General features: G+C 45.7%; 1 protein-coding gene across 1 annotated transcript in view; it reads right to left on the bottom strand.

Annotated features, from left to right (window-relative positions):
* LOC123030031 (F-actin-monooxygenase MICAL1-like) overlaps nucleotides 1-16,715 on the bottom strand; it is a 58,319-nt gene that overhangs the window by 13,176 nt on the left and 28,428 nt on the right. Inside the window, exons 6-17 of the mRNA XM_044443584.1 lie at nucleotides 16,104-16,259; nucleotides 14,284-14,384; nucleotides 13,073-13,330; nucleotides 11,986-12,101; nucleotides 10,027-10,153; nucleotides 9,562-9,643; nucleotides 7,027-7,174; nucleotides 5,029-5,216; nucleotides 4,007-4,116; nucleotides 3,726-3,776; nucleotides 611-785; nucleotides 244-329 (exon numbers count right to left, since the gene is read on the bottom strand). Of these exons, the coding sequence (XP_044299519.1) occupies nucleotides 244-329; nucleotides 611-785; nucleotides 3,726-3,776; nucleotides 4,007-4,116; nucleotides 5,029-5,216; nucleotides 7,027-7,174; nucleotides 9,562-9,643; nucleotides 10,027-10,153; nucleotides 11,986-12,101; nucleotides 13,073-13,330; nucleotides 14,284-14,384; nucleotides 16,104-16,259 (1,598 nt within the window). The remainder of the gene's footprint in view (nucleotides 1-243; nucleotides 330-610; nucleotides 786-3,725; nucleotides 3,777-4,006; nucleotides 4,117-5,028; nucleotides 5,217-7,026; nucleotides 7,175-9,561; nucleotides 9,644-10,026; nucleotides 10,154-11,985; nucleotides 12,102-13,072; nucleotides 13,331-14,283; nucleotides 14,385-16,103; nucleotides 16,260-16,715) is intronic.

Here is a 16,715-nt window from a genome sequence, read left to right as displayed (position 1 = left end):
TGAAAAAGCTGTGGTGGTAGAAAGTGACTTCAGCACTCAGCAGCCCCAGCCAGGGGGACCAATGATCAGGCAGGCTGGGAGTTATAGTCCAAAATATCTGGAGGGCCTCAGGCTGGAGAAGGCTAGTCTATGACATAACCTCTAAACATAAATATGACAGGACGGAATGACTACCAGTTGTAACTATCAGCTAAGGAGCAGCCTTGCCGATCAGCACTAAAGATATCTGACCATCCAACTTACCTTACGCGTTGCTTCAGCAGAAGTTCTGTTGTTGGGTGCAGTTGGATCTGTGGAGGCTGAACAGTGCAGCATGCAGTAGAAATGGCCTGAGCATAAAACCGGAGGGCTGTAATCAGTTCAAGATCTTGCTCGCATTCATTTGTCCACCAAAAAATGCCATGCCAACATCTACTCAAGGGGCATAAAGGAGGATAAGGTGGGGGATGGGGGATCTGGAACTGTTCTTACAGAAATGGAAACACAGCACAAAGAAAGGTCTCCGATCGGGTTGCAGAGAACTTAAATACTGCCCCGCTGGTGCCAGTGGCGATGTCATTCTGACCCAGCTACCACATATTCTCAGCTACAGCCATCTCTGCCCACTCACCATCATCTTCATTGAAGGCAAAGTCCCCTAGCCGCAGCGTGGTCTTACACTGATGACACTTGAAACAGCCTCGATGGAAGAAGTGCCCCTCGGCACTGCCTCGCTCCAGGATATACACGTGCTCTCCACAGAAATAGCAGGCATCACTGCTTTGTGCAGTGGAGACAGGAGGGCTCTGCCAGAAGACAAATGCTTTTCTTGAAGCTGCATGCCCAAGCAGCCTTACACTTCCAGCAGGCACCCTTCCCTGATCAAATCTCATCTGTAGATCTGTGCTATCCTGTGCTAGCCATCAGAGACTCGGGTCTGCTGGGTACGGTGGTCAGCAGAATCCATTGCAATATGTACAAAGGAAAACCAGGAGGTGTCCTTATAATGTAGGTCAACTTTTCCCAACCTCTGGATGTGCTGGACCTCAACTCCCAGCATTTCCCAACTAGCCATAGAAGCTGAGGCATGCTGGGAAATGTAGTCCAACACATCTGGAAGGCATCAGGTTAGGCAGGCTGCAAAAGATAGTAAAATGACCTGCTGGACTGCTAGCAATACCAAACATTGCTCTCTTACCCCCACATTTACACATCTCTGTTTTGTCGTCCACAGAGAATGGCCGTTCTCCACTGACAGTCCAAAAATTCCACAGCAGGCACAAGTGGGCAAATTCATTATAGGAATGATGTGGCTTCATAAAAGGATTTAATAGTTGGATTGTTTGAACCTTAAAGTGCCTCAGGTACTGTGAAGTCCAAAGCCATTTTTTTCTGTTTGGCTGCTTTAGAAAACTGCTCCCTCTGACACGTTGATGCATCCCTACTACTAAAGCTTCTAGGGGTTTGCCCTTAAAAAGAGTTCTGAGTTGCAAAGATTAATTTGCCATCAGCATAAAACAGATAGCCAAAAATTAGGGGTGAGACTAGACTCTGAGAGACATGTCCTTGCAGGTGGTGCGAGAGCTACAGAATGTCTGCCCATGCCAGGCTCCTGTTTTCGCTTCAATAAATAGTAGAGGCCTCTTCCCCCTCACAGGCCTGGTCTAATACAGTGGTACCTCGGCTCATGAACTTAATCTGTTCCATGACTCTGGTTGTGACCCAAATTGGTTGTGACCCAAGTCAAATTTCCCCTTAAGGTTCAATGTAAATAAGGTTAATCTGTTCTGCAACTATTTTTTTAATCAGAAAAATTTGAAACAAAGTGACAAAACAACAAAGTACTGTACAGTACAGTGGAGAACACTAACCCAGGTGGGGTGGGGGAGGTTACTGTTTTGAGGGAGAGTCCCCCTCCATAAGGACACTGGGGAGATCTCTTTCAGGGGTTTCCTCTCTTCTTTGTCTCTTAGCTGCAGGGTCACTTTTGGTGAAAGATCTGTCTATAGTCACTTGTTTTTTCCTGTGCTGCATAATCCTCCGGAAATGAGAGACCACATCATCGGTCATCAGATTCAACACTCTGTTAATTAAAGTTATGTTGGGGTGGTGCTTCTCAAAGAAATCCTGGTACGGGCGCGCTCCTGCAGGAAAGACGGGCACAGCACAGCACAGCCCCGATCACACACATCTTCCCTGCACAAACGCAACTGCGATCGTGGCCATCTCCCCACTCGCAGGGTGGGGAGATGGCTGCGATCTTGGTCACCACCCAAAGCGGAGTTCATGACCCAAGTCAACATTTTCATGAAAGTTCTGTTCACGACCCAATTTGGTTGTGAACCAAGGCATTCAAGAACCGAGCTACCACTGTACCTAAGTCAGCCAGGTTCACAGTAAGGAAGAGAACTAGCAACCTCGGATCTTGAGCAATCAGCCTAAGAATGTGCAAGTGGTCAGATTTCATTAGCAGCACCCAAACATTTACTAGCTGTACATGTGCTGTACATCTGCACATCCGCCTGTTTCAGCCACCAGTGTTTCCCTGCATCCAGAACTCTGGTACAGCAGCTTTGCAAAGCGAAAGTCAATCTCTGTTGATTTGAGTACTTGAGATCAAGCTTCTTATCAGCCCAGGAAAAGTTTGGCTTGGAACTGAGTGGGCAGGAGGACAGGAGATTTCCCAAATAAATTTTAATTCCAATCACAGTTGGGATTTGACCCTCAGGATTAGTATTAGAACTGCAAGAGTAAAGTTATTAGTCATATGGTAGCCGCAAAAAACTGTGCACAGTGTTTTTCTGGTCTTGCATTAAAGGATCAGAATGCCTGACAGTTATCAGTGATGTCTCAAATAATGAATTTCCCATAAATGTAACTGCTAGAAATATTTGTTCTAGTACCAAGTCACAAATGGCAGATTTCACTTTTAGTGATTTCTGATTTTAATAGTCATAAAGAGCCATTCCCAGTTTGTTTAGTCTAAGGGCCACCATACATAAACAAGATTGCTAGTTCAAACATATTTCCATGCCAGAACTGACAGGAAACTCACATTTAATCATAAGGGTGGTTTGCCTAACACAGCCAGTTCATCACGAGTTATGTAACCAGTGATGAACTGTAGCCCATGTGATTGGCTGCCATGTTGACTGCACAATCCTCAAGCGCACTGTATTGTCTAAACTTGGTCGTCATGGATTGAGGGTTAAGCAATCCATGCTTACATGCTACTGCAAATTATGGGTTAAGCAAGGATTGCTTAACTCAGATTAAGCCAGCCATATTGTGAAAGCTGGGTCACTGTTGATGGTGATGGGACACACTGTTGCATATATACACTGGGAAAATGCAGTTGGCCACTGTGTCCCAGTGGGCAGTGAGAAACTGCGTGTAGGTGCTTACTATGCCATAATCTTTATGTAGGCTTCATGTTAATTTCTGCAAGGCAGTGCCTTTCCTATGGGAATCACCACATATGAAGCAGCCTTAAGTCAGATAAAAGGGGATGCTGAGTCAGCCTACAACAGGGTGGTGAACCAGTGGTTCTCCAGATGGTGCTGCACTCCAGCGCCCACCTCGCCTAACTAGCAAGGCCAATGGGCAGGAGTGAAGGGTGGTAGAGTGCAGCACCACCTGTGGGACCACAGGTTGCCCAGTCCTGCTGTAGAAGCTCAATGCCCAGCAGAAAGAGAGAACCAAGCCTGTTCAAAATGTGTCTGATGCAAGATGACTGGCAAACTTACCCCAGCCTCTTGCTTCATCTTCTTGGCTTCTGCATCCGCAGTGGAGCTCTCCTATAGTCAAATAGTATTCATTTGAAACAGCAGTAACCACAGAAGGCCAAGAGCCCTTAGTTCCCAGAATAAACTCAACCTCCCTGGGGATGTCTAGTGGGGGGAAATTGCTGGAATAATCTGGGAAGGAACAGACCCAAGGGGCAAAGGACAAACAGCTCATATATAAGATAGAAAGGAAGGCATGCTTGGTCATGGACGAGCAGTAGCTGCTGGGCAGATGAACTCACCAGGTTCCGTTTACGTGTGAGAGAGAGAGTTTTCTGAAGCTTGCTGAGGAAGAGGATTGCTCCTTTCGTGCCACGTGGTGTCAGAGATTTTAATTCTTTCTCCTCTGCTTCTGAAAGAGAGAATACAGCATTCCTGGGTCTGAACCTAGCCTGAGCGATATAATAGGCCAGAGGAAGGCTAACTGTTGGGGCCATGGACACATCTGGAAATGGTGGCCACCGTGAAAATGACTGACCAAGGACAAGTAATCTGCCCAAAGCTCTGAATTCAAGGCAGAAGTGGGGCCTGAGCCCCTTCACACTGAACAACTCCTTTCGGCTCCGAGTTTTCAGCCCCAACAAAAACCCTTTTCACAGAAATATGAGCTGCCAACAAGAAAATGCATTAATCTTTAAAATGGCGGAGGAGTAGGACACTTGCTGGCACCAAGAAAGTTGACTGGGGGCATACTGGTGTCTGCAGGCAGCAAGCTCCCTGCCCTTGTACCAGACACTCTGCATCACTGCCCTGGGTGCAGAAATGGGCTATGGCAGCTCTTAATAGTAATCTCTCCATTTCTACTGCAGTGGCTGTAACAGGGCAATAACTGAAAGAAGGGAAGATTCAGGGGACAAGCTACTTTTTCCTGGGAACTCCACTTCTCCCTTGTCCCAAGCTGACCTCTATGAAAGTTGGTCATCAACTTGAAAAGCTTTGCAAATTGACAGATGTATGAAGATACAGCCGTCAATGGCTACTAATCCTGATGACTGCATGCTACCTCCAGCATGGCTTAGTTCTCAGCTGCAAGAGGTTAATCTAAAAAATAGGTTTGTATTTTTGCCATACCCTGTTTGCCTTTCCCTTGGTCCACCCGCTGCAATGCAGTCCCCTAGTGCAGCCTTTTGGCCAGATCAAGTTCCCCACCCCACTGTGGGTGCACAGTGAGCCCTCTGGGCAGCAGGGGGCTGTCACCTGTGTCCAGAATTTAGGAGTGAACTGGCTGCTTTCAGAACTGGGTATCTTGGGAGTCTTTACCTACCTGGAGAGGTCTTGAAGGCATCATAAAACTGGCTCAAGTAGGTGATCAAGCCAAGCTGTTCAAGCTCAGACACAGATGCTATTTCTGTGCTGGAGAGGATGGGAGGGATCCCTAGTTCCTGCTCAGCCAAATCCAAGGCCAGCTGGTTGTTCCCAACAGGGTCATTTTGGTCCAATGAATTAAAGTCTCTGGAGGGGAAAGTTACCAGAAGTGACAGACAGGATTTATCTCAAGCATAAAGAAACCTGTAAAAAACATCAGGTTCCTCCCTGTCAATTGTCACCTGACAGCAGCCATGTCACCAGGATGCAGTGAGAGGGGAAGAGAAGGAGGCAGGGCCCACACCAGCTTTGCTGAGGGAAACTGCAACTTTTGGCTCTGCTGCTCATATTCTTCCCTACTCCATGCTAAGAACTCTGCAACATTAAGGACGGGTGCTTGGATTTCCTTGTCGTCCCCAAGCAATCCCTTTCCTCTTGTGTTATGACTTTTATATTTAAGGCTGCAGATAAGGCCTGTATTGTTGTTATTTTAACTAATCTATAAGCCATTATGGAGGTGGTCATAGGATAAAAATGCTTTAAATAAAGGAATAATTTGTCCAGGGTACTGAAACAAAAGATGGGGAGCTTTGAAAATTATTGTACAGCAGTTCTCGGCTCATGTTTGTGTGAACTGACTGCTAATTGCATTCAGGCACCAGCAGGTTAGGGAGAACAGCTTTGCTTCCCATAACAGGGCACCAGACAGTCCTCCTTCCCCTAATAAAACCAGGCTCCTGTTCCATTTTACTAGAGAAGGAAAGGGGGTTTATTTGCACTGCCTCCTTTGGTCACCAAATATGGGCAAATGAAGTGCTGCAGCAGTTCTATCAAGATCTAGCAGACAAGACTGTGAAGGAACTCTCACATTTAGCAAGTTTCTGTCTATGGGGTCATTCACCCCTACATACCTAAGCCCCGCTCGGAAACTCAGACACATTCAGGGAAGGCAGCACAGAGACAACACCAACACAAGTGGTTTTGTGTTTCAAAGCTTGCACCATACTCTGCTTTTAAGACCAGCTTCTCATTCTCTGATATGGAGGGACAGGGCAAGAATTATATGCCACACACCCTGGAGCAGAGGCTTGAGATGGGGTAACTTAATGCACCCCCATATTAACAGGGCAGAGGCTAACAACAAGCCAACATCTCTCCTGGGTGCTGACTCTCCACCCAAAGCGAGAAAGACCTGGGTAGGCATTCAGCCTCACAGGAGCTTTTCCAAAATGGAATGAAATGCAATGAAAAATGTTCCCTCTTGACTGCATGTTGTGATTCCTTTCCTAAAAATAACAGATGCTCCCAACTACTAAGCTTCTTAGAGCTGGAACAAACCAACAAGTCATTCCCAAAGATCTCTGCCCACTAGGCTTGTGGCACGTGCACAGAGCTGCTTAGGACTGATTCATCACACATGTTCATCACTTGGTGACTAGAGCATCAAATGGCGCTTTGCATTTGTGAATGGGCAGCCACAGACCGAATTCCACTGATCACTGCACATCACCTCAAACATAACTGTTGTTCAGTGAAATCCATTCACGTCTTTAGCTGTGAGTTATCAAGTGCTGGGAAATCAAGTAATATAAAGACATGGACAAGCAAATTCTTATTTTAGCCCTTGGAATGTACACAATTGGCTGGGAGAAAAATCAGTCTTACACGTTAGCCAAGACAGATTCCTATAAACTAGTCGCCATTTATAAAGCCACTTAAGAGGAAAACAGGAAATCTGCTCAACAAATTTAAAACAGATTCTCTACAAATGCACAGTGTAATTTTAACTGTGAAGAAGCCTGACATGAAGTGCAGTCATGGCCAGCAGTTATAAAAGACTGGACCACTACATGCAGAACGAGGGAGGCAGCTATTAGCTATGGTGATCTAAGCATAACACCCTGACTCGATTTTCAGTTGTCTTCCCCCTCTGCGGCTTCCCCCAGGGGACACTCACAGCAGTTCTGGTCGGAAGTGATGTATTAGGGCACACAGGGCCAGGCCGCTTTTCCAGGAGTATGTGAAGTCTTCCACCTTAATGCCGTCATAGTTTGCTGTGTTGGCTTGACACCAGCTAAGGAGCTCCTCATAGGCTCGGCTGGCATCTGGAGGTGGGTGAAGGGACAAGGAGGAGAAGGAAACACACAAAGAGCTAAGAGCAGGGTGGGAAGCAGAGCTGTGCAAGGCAGCCACTTCCCAAGTTGCCTCCAGTTACAGGACGTCTACATTCCAGAGCAGGCAGATTCTTAGCATACCAGGCTCTTGTCCTATGGGCTGCTTTGGTTTTCATCCAGTGGATCTCAGGAAGCAGGAACAAAAATCAAACAGCTACCAGGTGTCCAAACAGCATCAGCACCACTTTACTAATAACCTTTGGGCCCTGCAAGTCAACTAAGTTAGGAATTTCAGCTGGCTTGCTTGGCTGGAGCAACCTTTCAGGACCCCATTGCCAAGACCCATTGCTGTGATACAGTGGGAGGAACTGAGATATACCTTGTGATACTTAAATCAGGAATTGTGAAATTAAAGACTACTTCGGCATCACTCGCCCAACCCAGGGCCACACAGGAGCCAGCATAACAAACTAACACAGGAAACTGCAGTGTAAATCCCATGGCTTAGTTGTGTATCAGCATACAATACACTTAGAACTGATCCTCAGATCTGCACCCACAACTGTGCATCCTAAAAGCTTAGAGAATTCAGCTAGCTGTGCTTCACAAGGGGGAAAGATCCAAAGATTTAGATTCTAAGTAGGACTACAGCAAAGAGGAACCATACTATCTCTTTCTCTCTCTCATGTGTTAAACATGCTTCTTTCCCAACCACAATAAACCCAAAAACTGTTTCATCAGCAAGACAGGGCCTGTCTGGAGACAGCTACTGAGAAGCAGAGAACAGTAACAGCATCGGAGAAAATTTGAGACGACACAGAGAAGAAAGAGCTGCAATTTAAAGAGGCAGGGAAGAACTAAAGGGACAAAAACATACATGCACAGACACTCAGATACAGAAAGCAGAAAAACACTTAAAATACAGCAAGCATGGTAGCATTGGGGGTTCTTCTGTAGCATGTGGGATAACAAAAGAAGTGATGCAAAATGTCACTGTCACAGTGGATGGATGCATGGAATTGATAGATGTGCCACATAGCCTTTCCACAGAGGTGATAATTTGGAGGCAAAATACTGTGACATGTGTGTTTATTTCTTGGGGGATGGAAAAGGACTACCTGTTTAGGAGGCCAATATATTTCTCCACTGTAAGCTTGACTATTTAAAATCCAGTTTTGTACTAGAATTATAGAAAAAAGTCTCTTGCATAAAAATTACAATCTGCTTAAATTGCTAGGTATGCTCACCCTCTCAGCAGTAATTCAAAGAAGTTAAGAGTAGCTAATGTTAACACCGATTCTTTTCTCCTTCCCTTCCCCCTTTTTTACCTTTTTAAAGAATAACTGGCTGCCTGAGCAAGAGCAAGTCTGGACAACCATCTGTCCAAAATGCTGCAGGCCACAGTTGTTCTGCTGAAGACCCACTGAATCCCTTTTGACTTTACACTTTGTCTGTGCAGAGCTGTGTATTCTGCACTTGCAGAATTCAGCATTTAAGAACCCCAAACTTCACCATTTAAAAAAGTGCTTCTAGTCTTTATAAAGGCAAAGAAAGGCTTGAAAAGCATGTCAGCAGTGTCTGGAAAAATGTCCAAACCCAGCAAGGTGCCCCTTGTCCTTGCTCATTATTCTAGCAAAAGTAAAATTGGCTAAATGAACACCAAGGGCTTCATTTTCTTAAAGGAAAGAGATCACAGAATTGGCTCCCCTGAAAGAATTCCCCTTTTCTTCTCAGCACAGAATACAAATTCATAAATAGAGAAGCAGGCTTAGTACATAAGAGTGACTCCTTGGGGTGGTTTCCCACGATCAAATCTGAGAAGCCAGATCTACCTATTTATTTATTTATTTTATTTAGGAAGCTTCTATGCCACCCCATTCGCCAAAGCCTCGGGGCGGCTATATGTGCTGTTCAGGTATAAAGCAGGGCTCCAGTGAAAGAATACATGGGAAATGGCAACAGCTATCATTGCAGCAGGGGGTGGAAATACCAGGGCAGAAGATTTCAGTAAAAGGTTTCATTAAAAGCATTTTAATAATAACAGTTGTTTGACCATGGAACAGACTGCCCCAGGAAGTGGTGGGCTCTGCTTCACTAGAGCTTTTTAAGGAAAGGCTGAACAGATAACTATCAGACAAGTTATAGTCGTATCTCGCCCAGCGGATCTTCCATTCAGAGGGGAACTGGGCTAGATGACCTCCAAGGTCCTTTCCAACTCTATGATTCCATGACCTGCATGCTTGAAAGTGACTGTGTGGGCCACACCCCAAGAAGCCACTGCAGCTAAAGGAGAGAACAGCCCATGCAAGCGAGGGGGAGGCTTGTTCTCAAGTGGGTCCATGTAGTCAGTAGCCAGGGAAGAAACCAGCCAGACTTGCCTTTAGAGATGATCTCTGGGCTGCCACTTCTCCTGTTCTTCTGGTCCATTTCAACTTCTCCCGTTACGTACAGGTTGCGAACCTGAAAACAGACGTTACCTGTTATCACCGAGCAGGGCTTGGATCCAGAGCAGAAACCAGGTGATCTCCCAACCCACAATGCCACCCTGGTCCATTTATGTGGCTGCCACCTTCTCAGCTTGGACAATGCCCCACAGCCTGTTCCTCTGCTGAGAACAACATCAGTGCCAACATGGCACACAGGGGCATCTCGCTGCTCTACAGTCCCTCTCACAGCATCCTCATGCCTGTTGCAACACGGTCCAGGGAGGTGTCGCAGCAGCATGGGGCCCACTTTAGACTTTGCAAATCAGAAGGAGGCAAACCATCAAAGAGAAGAAAAGGGACAGGAGGCTGAGTATCCTCCTGCCATGCTCAAGCTCCCACCAGTAGCAGGCCAGGTACCTGTGAGGGTTTGATGGCTCGGAGGTTGATGTTTGAGTATCGTGTGGTGGGGTCAATGCTGTACTGATTGATGTTCTTGCTGGTGTTGTCAGGCGAAGTCTGTGACAGCCACTGATATATGCTCTCTCTGAGTGGAGATTAAGCAGGAATGTTCCTTCTCTTAGTCCCTCAGCATGAGAATCACAGTCGGCCTTCAGCATTTAAGTGCCTCCAGGCAAAACAGTAAGATCACCATTGCCTCTTCCTTCTTCCCTGCACAAAACTTCCCCCTCTCCCACCTCTTCTGGCTCTGTGGTGTGAGCAGCATCAAGACGTTTCCTCCACAATTCCCAAAGCTTCACTGGGCAATTCTGCTTATCCTCCATTTTGTACTCCAGCTTTCTGGTCTACCGGTACACAAACAGCCCTGTGAGATCTCCTGGAGAGTACTGGGAACTCCCTTGAAACTGTCAGCTTTGATAAAGGTACAGGAACAGGGCTGTTTAACCATTTCCTTCACTCAGAACCATCCACCCTCAGCAGCAATTTCACTTTGGGTGGGTGCAAGGAAGGAGACTTTCCACCAAACCAGAAGAAAAAGCAGCCAGCAGGGAGATAATTTGGAGTACTTAAATGGCTGGAAAGGATTAAGAAGCCCCTTTCCCTTGCCCCATCTTTCCCTCTGCTGAAACCCACAACCTCCTGAAGCTGCTAAAAAAACACACCAGAGAAAAGATACTTATGTGTGTCTGTAACATGTACTTTGCCTCTCAAAATACCAGTTAATGCCCACGGTTCAGACACCGAGCAATGAGAAACGACCTGAGGCTCAATTGCAGTATGTCTGGGGCCACGCAACAGTTGTAATTATGGGACTTCTTTAGTTTAGTTAAAACCTCATCATGTATTCATTCCAGTCCCTCACACAGCAATAAGCCTGGTGGAGCATTTAAATGCCAAAGGGCACTTTCAGATAAGGCTTTGATTATGTAATCGCCCTGCCTCATTCATAAGCTCAGACATCATCATCTTCCCCTTGCAAACCACCCCCACCGTGTTTTCCAGTGTTATTCCATTTTCCCCCTTACCAGAGAAAATCTAGTATGGAGAGAAGGATGGATGGACTGCACAGTGTCTCGCGACCAGCAGTGCTGCTAACAGCCATCAGCCTGGAAGCGCCCAGAGCCTCAGAGGAGAAATGTGCTGCTCTGTCGCACCAGGCCAGCCAGCGCCTACGAGCTTTTGGCTTCCTCTGAAAAGCGGTGTAGCACCATGGGTGGCGTGCTGGACGCAGGTGAGGGAAACCTGGATTCTGCTTTCCAGCCAGCTATCAAATTCACTTTGTAGTCCTGAATAAACCACTGCCTCTAGGCATAAGCTACTTCACAGGGCGATGGCCAGGAGAAAATGTACACCACCCTTGGTTCACTTGCAAATGGGCAAGGATGATCATTAGCCCATTTGCAAGGGCATTTGGACCCTTTGTTGCTCTCCAGTGACTGCAACGCTCTGTAGCTGCTGCAGATGCTTTGAGAGGATTTTAAAAAATTGCTACTACCCCCATCACCACCACCAGCAGCAAAAGCTGAGAAACTCTGCGTTAAGGGCAGGATCTATGTTCCTCCAGATGTTGCCAGATTACAACACCCATCAACCCGGATAATTAGCCATGCTGGTTGGTGCTGATGGGAGTTGGAACACAACAACATCCAGAGTGCTACAGGCCCTCCATTGTTTATCTAGATTATCTCTAGCAGCCAACTACAGACGAGCTTGAAACAGAACCATTCAACCTGCACTGTCTACTCATAGAGCACTGTGATAACTCCTACTTAGAAAAAAACTATCAGAGATGGCAGTATATGTTCCATAGATCTATACCCCTGTACAGAACAAATTACACAAAACATCTACAGAAAAGTATCCCCAGCCACCCCATCATCGGTGTAGACAGAGAATACCTCTTTTCAGAATTCTCACCTTTCAGCCAGCACATCCAGCGGGGGTGTCCCTGAAGCCCACCTTTTCACCATCCAGGCAGCATCAAAAGCTGCTAGGAACCCTCTGCCCACACCGGTGCCTAAAGGCCAGAATGGCTGGAGAACAAAGGAGAGGAAGAACGAGTGAAGCTTTGTAGCTGGTGAGCAAGATATAGAACAGACACTGGCCTGCAGCTTGGTGGACATTTTACTGGATAAATGTTGCAGAAACTGCAATTCTGGAGTGCACCAGACAGTCGCGGTTATTTCACAGCAGTCCCACTGTGCTTGTCATGTTTTGGGGAAGTGCTTGTTCAAACTGATGCCCACCTTAAGTGCTCCCAGGTCCCCACCTCATTTCAGCTGTCAGCAGACTGAGTTTTGCCAAATAAAAAGACAACATAGCCAAGTGTGCAAGTGAAAAATTAGTCATTTCCAGCTGCCAGATGAGCTTGCAGGCTAATCAAATAAAAGCGTGCAATTTTTTAAAAACTGTGTGCACAATCTCCAAACAAAAGGTTTGCTTCCCCAACTTGGGGCCCTTCAAATGTGTTAGATTGCGACTTTCATAATTTCCAGTCAACATAATTGATACCCCATGGAAGGGACATTTTGCATCAACAAAGCCTTATTTAAGGAGATGCAAGTTTTCATGCAATTACCTGTTTGTAATTCTCATCAAAATAAATGGGATTAACAGCAGGGCCATAGACTCAGAAAACCCCTATGTGCTACTTTTCTAGGACTGTATCACTGCAAAGAAAAATCACACATCTGAATGTTCTTCTATTTAAACACCACACCATAACAGCAAGCCTCACACAGGGAAAGCTGCTTTAGCCAAAACATTGCTGGCAGGGAATTTTAATGGGTGAGGGCTCAGTAATGCAACCTTTCCCCATCTGTATGCTGAAGTGGTACAGTCTCAGGACGGTGTACCATATGACACTGAGAAGAACATGCAAGTCAGCTCTACTGGAATAACTTAGTAAGAATTTTCAGTAAAGGTTGCTGGAGATGCACTTCTCTTCCACAGTGAGAGGTCTCTGCTTTTAGGCTGGTTCCGGTCCCAGTAAGGAAGAACTTACCTCCACCAGGCAGTCACCCACCAACCCGATGAGCAGCTTTGCGCCACTGCAGTCACGCACTAGAGCCGCATTGTCTGAGCGGTTCATGCAGGTGAAGTCAAACATGTCGACGTCGGGAAGGCTGCGGTGGTTCAATGCAAACTCCAGTTCGGGCAGCTGGTAGTTGGTGGAGAAGTTGGCAGCTTCCTTGGCATATGCAAGAAGAGCTTCCTGGTTCACATTCTCTGGAGACAGAAGACTTTCTATATCTGGTTTGTCCTAGAGATGAACAGATACCAAGATATCTTCCCTAATACAATATTTTAATCTTGCTGGGATGTTACAAGGGCATGGATTAGATGAGTAAAGCAGATACTGTAACTTTCTTAGGGTCTTTCGGGATGTGGATAACTCCAAGTCATAACAAAAAGGACATAAAAATGTTTGCTATTGAAAGGACACCGAAACCTTGTCAGAGGAAGAATTCTTGTTTGCAACTACCCAGACAGCCACAGTAAAGCATACTGACCCCCTTTCAAAGCCTTTATAGAGTACTGATCTGCTGCACCGTCAATCCAAGCTTTCTCCAAACAGTTTTTAATTCCCAGCATTGTCCACAGTCTGATTCTATTTAGCAGCCAGACTTCAGCAGGAAGACAGCACAGGAGTACACTGCACACCAGTGACCAAGCTAGGTCTTTGGGGAATTTTAGCTCCTGTATCAATTGACCACCTGAAGGGATTTGTTAGGGACAAGTTATACAACCAAGGATCAAGTGATAATATCTTGTGGACTGTAGCTGGAGTGTGCGTGTTTAAATATTTTCTGAACATCATGAGCTGGAAGGGTGGAGAAAACTATTCAGTCCAGAGGGCTTGCTCCTCCATAGAAGAACATTCAATATACAGCACCTCCAGTTGGAAGGGATATTCTGTGTCCTTGCTAAAGCACAATAGTAGTAGTTGCACAATTCTGTGTGTGCGTTTTGCTTTAAAACTCATTAAGACATTTTCTGCATTAAATGAAATGCATGTTGCAGGGCAAGCAGTTGGGCTCAAGGACATATTAATGACCAGCCTGTTCTCAGAAAATTGCAATAAACAAATCTGACTTCCAATGAACTTGCATAAACCAGCTCAAAGCATTGTGGGATTCCTTTCACCTCACGGGCACATGAATTCAAAAGATGGTTTGGGGTTTCAGTCCCTTTTGTGTGATATTTGCTACATACATTTAAGATGACTCCCTTCTTTAGCAGGCTCTGCTTCTTGGCTGTCATGACGAAGTAGTGAGTGTCATCTTTATAGTAGACAATGTTTTCCAAGTCGATACCTAATATTGTTGAAACATGTTGAAGCAGAAGTAGAATGTTAAAACAAGGATGGCTTTAAAGGGGATTAGACACATTCATTCATGGAGAAAGCTAGGGAGTTCCAGAAAAACATCTACTTCTGCTTCATTGACTATGCTAAAGCCTTTGATTGCACGGATCACAACAAATTGTGGCAAGTTCTTAATGAGATGGGAGTACCAGACCATCTTATTTGTCTCTTGAGAAACCTATATGTGGGTCAAGAAGCAACAGTGAGAACTGGACACGGAACCACCAATTGGTTCAAAATTGAGAAAGGAGTTCAGCAAGGCTGTATACTGTCGCCCTGCCTATTTAACTTATATGCAGAGCACATCATGAGAAAGGTGGGGCTAGATGAATCACCAGTTGGAATTAAGATTGCTGGGAGAAATATCAACAATCTCAGATATGCAGATGATACCACCCTAATGGCAGAAAGTGAAGAGGAACTAAAGATCCTCTTGATGTGGGTAAAGGAGGAGAGTGCAAAAGTTGGCTTGAACTCAACATTAAGAAAACTAAGATCATGGCATTTGGTCCTCTCACTTCCTGGCAAATAGATGGGGAAGAAATGGAGGTAGTGACAGATTTTATTTTCCTGGGCTCCAAGATCACCGCAGATGGGGACTGCAGCCAAGAAATTAAAAGACGCTTGCTCCTGGGGAGGAAAGCTATGGCAAATCTAGACAGCATACTAAAAAGCAGAGACATCACCCTGCCAACAAAAGAACGTATAGTCAAGGCTATGGTTTTCCCAGTTGCAATGTATGGCTGTGAAAGCTGGACCATAAGGAAGGCTGAGCGCAAAAGGATTGAGGCCTTTGAATTGTGGTGCTGGAGGAGACTCCTGCGAGTCCCTTGGACCACAAGGCGATCAAACCGGTCAGTCCTAGAGGAGATCAACCCTGACTGCTCTTTAGAAGGGCAGATACTGAAGATGAAACTCAAATACTTTGGCCACCTAATGAGAAGGCAGGACTTCCTGGAGAAGAGCCTAATGCTGGGAACAGTAGATGGCAAAAGAAGAAGGGGACGGCAGAGGATGAGGTGGCTAGATGGAGTCACTGAAGCAGTTGGTGTGAGCTTAAGTGGACTCTGGGGGATGGTGGAGGACAGGAAGGCCTGGAGGAATGTTGTCCATGGGGTCGCAATGGGTCGGACACGACTTCGCGACTAACAACAACAAGACACATTCATGGAGGATTAGGATAGCAATGGCCACAAGCCACAATCGGTGAATGCTGCTTCCTGAATTGGAGACAGCATGCCTCTGAATACCAGTTCCTGGGAAACAAAGGCAGGAAAGGGTCATTGCCTAGGTGCCTGATTGTGGGCATCTCAGAGACACCTTGTTGGTCGCCATGGGAAACAGGATGTTCCATTAGATAGAATTTGGTCTGATCCAGGAGGGCTCCACATAGGCCCCTACCAGTTTTGATACAATTGGCTTTATGTATCTGACTGAACAATCCAAATTCAGTGTCCAGAAAACCTTTGTTTAAAATACCCCAAGCAAGCACAATTGCATAATTTATTCTGCTTCTATAAAGAAGTAAAAATGAAAAGGATCCAAGATAATATGGAGAAACCCCAAAATTTATTTCAGTGGATTTATTTATTTTCTATTGACTGTCATTCCCTGCGCTCTTTCATTCAGACCACGGAATTATGGTAGCAGGGAAGTATGCAGCTCAGACCTGTTTTGTTATAGAGGTTTTGGAAGAATTTCTGGTTGTAGATGCGAGCCACTCCACTGATCTCAGCTACCTCCACCTCAGCTTTGCTGTGGTTATTTATAAAGTTGGTGGTGATGCCAATGGCCAGTTTTCCACGGGTCTCCTTCCTCTTAAAACCTAGAGATAAACAAACAAGAATGATTCTCAATAGCTCTGCTAGAAAATGGAGGGCTGCCAGGGTGACGATAGGAGAAGAATTTGTACCATGTGGAAAAAAGTTCTATCATCTTCGATATAATTAATCCCAAAAGTATCAATATAACTTCAGCAGCGCAGGAACCAACCTCAAGCCTCAGTCCGCAGCTCTTCCACATTTCCATGTTCCTCAAAAAGGACTTTTTCTATAGTGGCCCTGCACCTCTGGAATACCCCCCCTAGGGAGAGAAATATCCCCCTACCTTGCTGAGTTGATTCTTAAAAGATCCTTAAATGTATGCTTATTCCAGTCTGATGGAGCTGCTTTAGCAAGTATGTATCTGCTGCTTTTAAAAAAATGCTAATACTGTCTTGCAGGGATGTAAGCCCTGAAATATAGGGTACATCTGTTTTTAAAAGATGCAGTTAGCAGTTATT

This window comes from Varanus komodoensis, unplaced genomic scaffold (assembly GCF_004798865.1).
Source record: "Varanus komodoensis strain SLA01 unplaced genomic scaffold, ASM479886v1 scaffold1, whole genome shotgun sequence".
NCBI classification, from domain to species: domain Eukaryota; kingdom Metazoa; phylum Chordata; class Lepidosauria; order Squamata; family Varanidae; genus Varanus; species Varanus komodoensis.
Note: the sequence above shows the minus strand (reverse complement) of the source record. Positions and strands in the feature narration are given on the sequence as shown.